Below are 9533 nucleotides of genomic sequence, written 5' to 3'. Positions count from 1 at the left end.
ATAGAAGAATCAACAAATAAATGCATAAATAAGTGGAAAAACAAAGTTAATGTTTCTGTTTCTCTCTCTCCCTCCCTTTCTTTCTTTAACAATAATTAAAAGTTTTAGAAGAACTAAAAACATTGAACACATGAAAAAAAAATGAATGCTTCACCTTTTGTATTTGGCCATCATTACCCCCCCCACACACACACACACACACGAATATGGGATTAGGGAGACCAGACAAGAGGATCAAATGAGAAAGAGGAGCCACTGAGAACGTGCAAGAGAAGAGAGGGCCATGCAGGGAAGATAGAGTTAGGTGGATGAACCAAAAGAATTTTCCTAGATTAAAGAAGGCCATTGTTTCCCAGTGCCTTCTGATATAACAGAGGGTACAACCAAACATTGAAGAGGTAAAATAAACCTTCAAAACCATAGGGTGGCTTTTTCAGGGTTGTGTAAAGAAAGCTGAAGTCAGGAAGAACAGTTGGAAGCGAGGAGAATATGAAGAAAAATCTGGAACTCAAGTTCTAGAGTAAAAATGACAGACAGAGTGGGAGGATCAGGCTTTGTGAGGCACAACTTTTCTCTGATATGCAACATAAATGAGGCAGAGTTTTGTCCCTTGGAAGAGGAAGTCACTATATAGGACTGAGGAAACGACGGTTTACTGAGTTCAGAGATCAAACAGCAGCTCTAAGAGTCAGAAGTACCATCTCCCTGTGAAATGCGGCTTCTGTCACTTCTATTGCTAGGAGTTCTCATCCCAGGTGGTGACAATAAGCATGAACACAAGCACGGTAAGAGTAACCCTGGCTGGAACTCTGGGTGTGGGTGATATGGATGAAAGCATGCTGTGCATACCCCTGAGGGTCTGGGCCAGCCCGTCTCCAGCCCTCTTCTTCTATTTTGGAGGCTGAGGATGGAGCCAGAGGCCCTGGTACAGGCAAATAATTCTGACATTTTGTTTTTCAGACTCTATTTGTTTTTTTTTTCTGAGTGTTTTTTAGTTTTCATTATTTTCCCTCCATTTTCTTCTGCTTTTCTTTTTATTTCACTTTCCTTATTCTCTTATCCTTTCACCACAGCTCTCCACGGGCCGACCTCTTTCCATCTCATCCAGATATCATCATTTGTCAACAACACCTGGGCACAAAATCAAGGCTCAGGCTGGCTGGAAGATTTGCAGATTCATGGCTGGCATAGTGACTCGGGCACTGCCATTTTCCTGAAGCCTTGGTCCAAGGGAAATTTCAGCGATGTGGAGATTACTCAGTTGGTGGAAACATTCCGGGTTTATTTCATCGGACTCACTGGGGAAATACAGACTCATGTCAATGACTTCCAGATAACATGTGAGTATAGTCCTCTAATTTTGGGAGATTACCAATGAAGCTCTCTCTCTCTCTCTCTCTCTCTCTCTCTCAGTTCATGCTACTGCATCCCAGGATCTTTATTCTTCTTTCTAAGTTTTTCCAACTATATGTACACATTTCTCTAGAGCAGTTTTCCTCTTAGACTGCTTACCTCCCCAAGGTATTTCAGATTCTTCCTGCCTCTTATATTCTTGCCTGATAAAAACCCTCCTTTTTGTATAACTCTTTTTAAAACCCAAAGCAAGAAGCTCTCACTTTTTCTTCCCTGTCTCTGAGTAAACTTAAGTGTGACTTCTTTTGTTCATAATCCATCTCCTCAGGCATCTCCTGCCTGCTCCTCCTCTCAATGTAATTCTCCCATTCATCCTAGAATGTGTACTTCCTCCTGACTTCACCACGCTGCTCCTCACAAAATCCCCTTCTTTCTTCTCACCCACTGTACTTTATTACAACAGCCCTTCCCCACCATTTATGACATGTATACTTTTCCTCTGTTCTCTTCTTATTGAAAAGTCTCCAAATAACCTTGACTGGATAGCTCAGTTATTTAGAGCATCATCCCGATATGCTAAGGTTGCAAGTTCAATCACCAATCAGGGCTTATACAAGACTTAACCAATGGGTGCATCAGTGGGTGGAAAACAAATTGTTTCTCTCTCTGTATTTCTCTCTCTCTCTCTCTCTCTCTTTCTCTCCCTTTCTCTCTAAATCAGACAGTCAATAAAAATTAAAGAAGAAAAGTCTCTGAATACAATCATACACCACTTGATATTGAGAACATGTTCTAAGAAATACAATGTTAGACAATTTTTGCGGTATAATCTCCCACACACCTAGGCAATATGGTATATTTTATTCCTTCAAGGCTAAAATCCTTTACAGCACAGTATTTAAAAAATATATATATAACATTAAATCAAGCACAAAAGAAAATTATCCAATCAAGAGATGCAGTAAACATAAGAGATATAAGATTATTTCTGCATACTGTTTTGCAGCAGAATTCTTTTTCTGAAGTAGGAAGTATTCATTTTAAAATTCCAATTAAAAGTATAATAAATACATAAACCAGTAGCATTATTTATTATCATTATCAGTTATCATGTACTGTATATATTTTGTTGTTATTCTCTTATACAACCAGCAGCAAAGTAGAGTTTTTACCCCATTATCACCACAAACACAAGCAAAACATTATGATGTTATCATGGCCACGATGTCACTAGGCAGCTTCATTATAATCTATGGGGCTACCTTCTTGTATGTGGTTTCTTCACTGGAAAGTCATTGTGCAGCATGTGATGGTGCTGGATTGGTTTTAGCTCATCATTTCATACCTCAAACCTTTCTCCCCAACCAAACTCAATAGTCTAGACTCTTTCTTCATCCCTTTCCTACTTGTTGGCATTTAAATATCTTTGTCTGTGTTTTTCTTCTATACAGATCCCTTTGAGATCCAGGGTAGAGCCGGCTGTGACCTTCATTCTGGAGAGACCATAGTAGGATTCTATAAGTTAGCTTTTGGAGGTGTAGATTTACTGAAAGTCCAGAATTATTCATGGATGCCTGCCACAGAGGGCGACAGCCTAGCACAGAAGTTCTGTGACCATTTCTCTAAATTCCAAGGTTTCACTAATGATATAGAAGAGCTCCTGTCAAACACCTGCCCTCGATTTCTCTTGGGTGTTCTCGATGCAGGAAAGGCGGAACTGCAGAGACAAGGTCAGTCCTCTTTTCTCTCCAAGACTTTTCTATTTCACATTCCACCACCTCTGTGTATTCAAAGGTTGGAGTTGCCTAAGTGGGAGGGGCTTAATCAATAAATTATTTGGGTTCCAACAAAGTGGAAGGAGTCACTCTACAAACATGGATTGCTGAGCCCTTATGCTCTAGATTAGAGTCATAATGTGACACTGTCCTGCTCCTTTCTGCCCCAGTGAAGCCCGAGGCCTGGCTTTCCAGTGACCCCCCTCCTTTGCCTGGTCATCTGCTGCTGGTGTGCCATGTCTCAGGATTTTACCCCAAACCTGTACGAGTGATGTGGATGAGGGGTGAGCAGGAGCATCCAGGAACACGTCAAGGTGACATCCTGCCCAATGCTGATGGGACGTGGTACCTCCGAGTAACCCTGGATGTTGTGGCTGGGGAGGAGGCTAACCTGAATTGCCGAGTAAAGCACAGCAGCCTGGGAGGCCAGGACATCATCCTCCACTGGGGTGAGAAAGAACTGGATCTGGCCATAAACGGGAAGAGATGGTCAACAAACATGGAGGGAGGGACGAGCAAAATGGTGAGACTTAGTAGGTGTGACAGAGAAACAAGGAGGGAGGGAGAAAAAGAAAAAGGGAAAAACAGCAAGAGTGAGGAAGAGAGAGATGAAATAAGGCAGCAATTTTTAACTGGTGTGCTGTACGAATTTTATAAATACTTGGCTATTTAGTCAGGGGCACTGACCTCTTTTTCCTTAGATTGTGAAATTTAAAAAATGACAACAGCCAACACAATAGCCATCCAGAGTGAATAAATTAAAATTATACTTATTTTTGTCATATCTGCAAAAATAAATTTTTTGGTGTACCACAGTATTTTAATAATAACTTTATGTTTGCCATGAAAAGAAAAAGGTTGAAAATCACTCAACTAAGGTATAAAGGAGGCAAGAATTAGGGACTTATAAATTGGGTGATGTGGGCAAGAAGAAGTGACAGAAGATAGATATAAATAAGGATTATTGTGTTAGAGAATTCTGAGAGGGGAAGTTGGATTTGCCTTTACATCCAAGCAGGTGAGTGATGGTGCTGACACTCAGGTGAGCAAAGGAAGGGCTGGAGACTCAGGGATGGGTTTGCAGTGACATCTGTGTGTCTTCTCCTAATTTCCAGGACATCCTACCTCCACTGTGGTGATAATTTTGGCAGTAATATTGCCCATTTTCATTCTTTTGATATGTCTTGCATTATGGTATTTGCGGCACCGGTAAGTTTTAAAAATCTTTTCTGCCCACCTCTTACTCTTTTATACCATTTTTACCTATTTATATCACTTTAGCCTCAATTTTTATCTTTTTAATTTATTGGGTAACATGGTTCACAAAACCATGCAAGTTTCAAGGGCACAACTCAATATAACACCATCAATGATGCAATAAAACTGCATTGTTCTCTGCCCCACCGCCATCTGTCTCTTTCTGCCCACCTTTTCTGCCCTTTGTCATCATCCCTCTACTTCTGCTCCACTTTCCCTCTGGTTTTGGAATTCTGTTGTCTGAATCTATGTGTTATGTATTTACATTTTGGGCTAATCACTTCACTTTCTTTCATCCAGTCCCTTCTTCCCCGCCCCTCTGAGAGCTGTCCATCTCTTCCCTGTGTCCATGCCTCTGCACTTTCTCCCCACTTCCCATCTATTTATGTAAATCTATTTTTAACTGTGGTAAAGTATACATGACATGAAACTTATTATCCTAGTCACTTTAATTTCCCGAAGTTAGAAGCAGGAGGCAGTTAGACTGTCGCATGCACCCGATCTGGATCCACCTAGCATGCCCACCAGGGGGCATTGCTCCATTGCAGCTGGAGCCATTGTAGCACCTGAGGCAGAGGCCATGGAGCCATCCTCAGTGCCTGGGCCAACTTTGTTCCAATGAAGTTTTGGCTGCAGGAGGGGAAGAAAGAGACAGAGAGGAAGGAGAGGGGGAAGGGGGGAGAAGCAGATAGGCGCTTCACCTGTGTGCCCTGACCAGAAATCGAACCCGGGACTTCCACACGCTATGCTGATGCTCTACTACTAAGCCAACCAGCCAAGGCCATCTTAGTCACTTTTAAATGCATATTTTAATAGTATTAATTCCACTTATATTTTGGTTCAATCTCTAGTATTCTTTTCATCTAGAAAACTAAAACTGTATACCCATTAAACAACATCCTGTCATTTCTTGTTTATCTAGGCCTGAACAACCAACATTCAACTTTATGTCTATATAAATTTAACCTCTCTACATACCTCATATCAGTGGAATCATTAGTATTTTTCTTTTTATAACATTGTATTGTTTTATTTAGCATAATGTACTCAGGGTTCAGCTATGGTATAGCATATGTCAGAAATTATTTCCTTTTTAAGGAAGGCCGAATAATATTTTATTGTATTTATATAATATCTTTGTTTATCCATTCACCTGGCAATAGGCATTTAGGTTGGTTCTACATTTTGGTCATTTATGAATGAGTTGTTATGAAATGGGTGTAAAATATGACTTATGCAGAGTTAAAGCTGTTTGTGTTCTTAGCAGGTCATGTCAGAACATTCAGTGAGATTTCATCATGTCTCCTTTTCCATTTGGAATAAGTACCCAGAAGACCAGAAGCTCAACTGACCAGCCCAAGAATCAATCTCATCGTACTTAAAAATACAATCATATTTGATCCACTCAGAGTATCTAAAAGGTTGTGAGATATATCATAATTTATCCACTAGAAGAAAAATAATTAAGAACGGTGAATTTATTAAAGATGGCATCAATAGTGGGCTCCACCAGGATTTCATAGATGTAAGGTGTGAGAAAGAATTTATCTCAAAATAAATAAAATAAAGTGCAAATTGCCCCTGACTTACAATCTGTTCACTTTATAATGGTGTGAAAGCAATACACATTTAGTAAAAATGCTACTTGAATTTTTATTTTTTTCTTGCACTATTTATATGCAGTATGATACCCTCTCATGATGCTGGGCAGTGTCAGTGAGCCTACGTCCCAGTCAGCCGCAAGATCAGAAAGATAAACCACCAATAATCTGCCATGTGTTTATTGTTAGATAATTTTCCCACAGGAAAACTAATGTGTTTTCATTGTGTTGAAGGTAGGAGAGGCTAAGGAATGCTATTCAGGTTAGTTGCATTAAATGGTTTTTGACATATAAAATTTTCAATTTACAATGGATTTTGTTGCATGTAACTCTATTGTGAGTCAAGGAGCATCTATATCCAATTTAATGGTGACATATCTCTGGTTGTTTCAGAACATTTTAAAATATATTTTTAACCCTAGTCAGATAGCTCTGTTGGTTAGAGCATCGTTTCAAGCACAGAGGATGCCAGTTCAATCCCTGGTCAGGGCACATACAAGAACAGATCAATGTTTTTGTCTCTTCCTTTCACTCTCACTGTAAATCAATAAATAAAAAATTTTAAATATGTACATTTTTTTCTGCTTGTACTGAAATAACATTTGTCAAAGTAAGCTAATTAAAATTATACTATAATAATTGTGATTGCAGAGATACTGATTATTTATATTGTAATTCCTCTGCTTCTACCTGATGACTTTCTAACACTCAATGCATATTTGTGATATTTTCTCCTTCCCTAGCACTACAATGGAAGGACCTTCCCCTGTCTGGTGTCATGCAGAGATCCATTTTACTCAGTGTCCTCAACATAGCAGTGACCTTTTTTTTTCTTTTGTACTGGTAAGTCCTTTGAGAGAAGGCTTGCTCTAGATGGTTCCCTGGCAAGATGTTTAAATTCATATGTATTTGTTCAGTAAAAATTATCTGAGTTAATATAAATGCCATGTTAATGGTTTCCTTAAAATTATGTCCCATCTTTTTATTTTTTTTAGTTGATGCTCTACATTTTCCTCTTATAAAATACTTCTCACATAGCAAAATAACATATATATCATATTATCCTTTTTTCTGTACTGAACCCCTCTGGAAAAAAAAAACCCTCCATCCATACCCATACTAATATAGCTAATATTTACCTACAAAGATTAATCAGAATAGGATCCTGCTCCTCATTTCTTAGTGAGAATGAATGAGAGGTAGAAGTGTGAGGGATAATAGAGCAAGGAAGTTGTTAAATAGTCTAGTCTGAATCAAGAGGGTTTTTCTGTCTCAGGGACTTTGAGATCTGTGATGTTCCAATTCATTTTGATCTTTGATTTACATTTTGTTTTATTCTTTGTTTTTTCCTTATTTTATAGTTCTCTAGTAATACCATTTTAAAAGTTCAAATTCACTTGATCAAACAGCGGCAGGAGATAGGTGGAAACCATATAAGTATAGTTTTTATAGAACTTAAAAATAATGTAAGAGCAAGCAGAACTTTTGGAAAAGCTAGGGGTACTGGAAGCATTTCCTTCACCTGGAAATTTTAAGACAATGTTGACTTTAGGAGTTGGAATGAGAAGAAAATGACTGAAAATGTAGGTTTAATGTCTCTCCATTAGAATAGTGGTCACTTTCCAGAATGCATTAAACTCCATCTCATCTTGTAGAGTACACATGTTGTTGTATGCTTTCCTGCACCTTCAGTTACATTTTAGGGACAAAAACAATCCATGTTTCTTGGAAAGTGGACTATGAGTCAACAGCAGCAGCAATACCTATGAGTTTGCTAGAAAAAGATTTTTCAGCCTGACTCCAGACGTATTACATTAAAAAAAAAAAATGGAAACAAGAATGCGGTCTTTTATATACATTTAAGTTTGAGAACTCCACATCCTAAAATTTCTCAACCTTTCACTACTGACATTTGGAGGCCAATAATTCTTTGTTATGGAGGGTTGTCCTGTGCACAATAGATTTTTAGCAACATCTCTACTCACCAGATACCAGTTACATCTTCTCAATTTTGACAACCAAATATATCTTCAGATACTGTTAAATGTCCATTAGGGGGCAAATTTTACTGCAAAAAAAGAGAGCAGGCTTATTTGGAATAATTCATGTGTTTGTCCTTAATTTGGTTCCAATCCAGATGAAGCCTACTGATTATGTTTGGTGGATAAAAAAAAGGGGGGGATCTTTATTGTCTCGATGGCATGCCTCCTTCAAAGCTCAAAATTGACATAGAATTTGGTTGCATGAGTAAATCTGACCAGGAATAAAGAGCACAAATGCAGCAGAATGATGAATTAACAGAGCCAAAGATCATATCCTGCTCTATGTGAAGATTTAGCCACCTCTGGATACCTTAGTTATATAAACCCAGGTATTCAGCCAGGGCTTAAATTCTCCAGATATTTTAAAATGAAGAACTGTAGGTACCATGCAAGTATGTCAGGAATCCCAGCTGGGGATGGACAGTGTCTGTCTTCGAGATTCAGATATGAGGGGTAGTCAGCCTGATTTGTGGGCTGAACATTTGAATCACACAGAAAGCTATAAAATCCTTAAACACGAAGACCTTTTCCAAATTTAATGAAACTACATTAGTACAATTTAATTAAATACTGTACTGAACAGCACAGAATAAAACATTTCCACAGTAGTTTTATTGGACAGAATGACTTTAAGTTGTGTATAGTGGGGAGAAGAAAAGATAGTGCTGGAGTAGGCAGACATACCAACATCTACCTCCCAGAACCAAAGTGGATTACAAACTAATTTTAAGAACTATCATCTACAAAAACCAACTTTGGACAAAACTAAGAGGACTCTTCAAACAAGGAACACTGAAGAAGCCACACGGAGACTGGTAGGAAAAGCAGAAACGTGGAGAGGGCTGCCCAGCTCCCCGGAGTGAACAGCAGCCAGGAGAGACTCGCGTGGTGTGAAGTGAGTTTAGCAGAGAGGGGAGGGTCCTGAACCCCAGGAACAAAGCTCCAGCCTACAGCCCCAGAGCCTAGAAGAGGTGTAAGGACAGTATTTCGCTGGAAACAAGTCAGAATACTGTTTGTGAGAAAGAGTCTGATTTCTCAGACCCAGGATTCTTCTTAAAGGGACCGCGCAGAACACCTCTCTCACAACCACTTACTTGGGGTTCCAGGGGTCAGGGAGAGAAGAGAGTACCAGAATAGCAGGAAGAGAGTGTAATCTAGGAGGCAAAGGAAGAAACATTTTGGGAGATAGCCACCCTAACCCCTGGGACAAGTCATTCCCCAAATTTGAAGTGAATATTTCCCCTTGAAACAGCAATACCAGCAAAGGGAAGCAGGAGAGCAGCCAAACAAGCTCCCCCCGTGGCACTCAGAGCACAGTCGCATACAAGGAGAGAGCTTTCAGGCCTACAGTAGTGAGTGTTAGGGTCTGAACTGTAGTGCTCACACCCACGCGGCTGAGGGCTCACCAGAGGGCGGGCGGCAGCGGGAGATGGAAGCGTGGTTCTGTTGGCAAGGGCAGAAGGCAGCTGGCCACCACTGGGCTCAGGTGTGAGCTCAGCCTTGCC

The 9533-nt window shown here is 39.7% G+C and overlaps 1 protein-coding gene across 3 annotated transcripts; it reads left to right on the top strand.

Moving 5' to 3' along the window:
* Positions 1-686: 686 nt before the first annotated feature.
* LOC136330541 (T-cell surface glycoprotein CD1b-2-like) lies at positions 687-5964 on the top strand. 3 transcript variants are annotated; one of them, XM_066267497.1, is made up of 6 exons: positions 687-785; positions 1074-1340; positions 2805-3083; positions 3299-3577; positions 4244-4337; positions 5650-5964. In XM_066267497.1, the coding sequence occupies exons 1-6, from the start codon at positions 713-715 to the stop codon at positions 5672-5674; spliced, it is 1017 nt and encodes a 338-aa protein (XP_066123594.1). In that variant the 5' UTR covers positions 687-712; the 3' UTR covers positions 5675-5964. The 3 variants fall into 3 exon arrangements, with proteins under 3 accessions (XP_066123594.1, XP_066123593.1, XP_066123591.1); XM_066267496.1 differs by lacking the exon at positions 687-785 and having other exon boundaries at positions 834-1340; positions 5653-5964; XM_066267494.1 differs by lacking the exon at positions 687-785 and having other exon boundaries at positions 834-1340.
* The last annotated feature ends 3569 nt before the right edge of the window (positions 5965-9533 follow it).

The sequence above is a fragment of the Saccopteryx bilineata genome, chromosome 3 (genome assembly GCF_036850765.1).
Source record: "Saccopteryx bilineata isolate mSacBil1 chromosome 3, mSacBil1_pri_phased_curated, whole genome shotgun sequence".
In the NCBI taxonomy this organism is placed as follows: Eukaryota; Metazoa; Chordata; class Mammalia; order Chiroptera; family Emballonuridae; genus Saccopteryx; species Saccopteryx bilineata.
The sequence above is the reverse complement of the archived record's forward strand: the minus strand, read 5'-3'. Positions and strand labels throughout refer to the sequence as shown.

Coding starts and splice junctions, on each gene's coding strand:
- LOC136330541 (XM_066267494.1), top strand. CDS start 908: ATGGAGCCAGAGGCCCTGGTACAGGCAAATAATTCTGACATTTTGTTT. Junction 3,578..4,243: donor GGACATCATCCTCCACTGGG/GTGAGAAAGAAC, acceptor CCTAATTTCCAG/GACATCCTACCTCCACTGTG. Junction 4,338..5,649: donor TTATGGTATTTGCGGCACCG/GTAAGTTTTAAA, acceptor TTGTGTTCTTAG/CAGGTCATGTCAGAACATTC.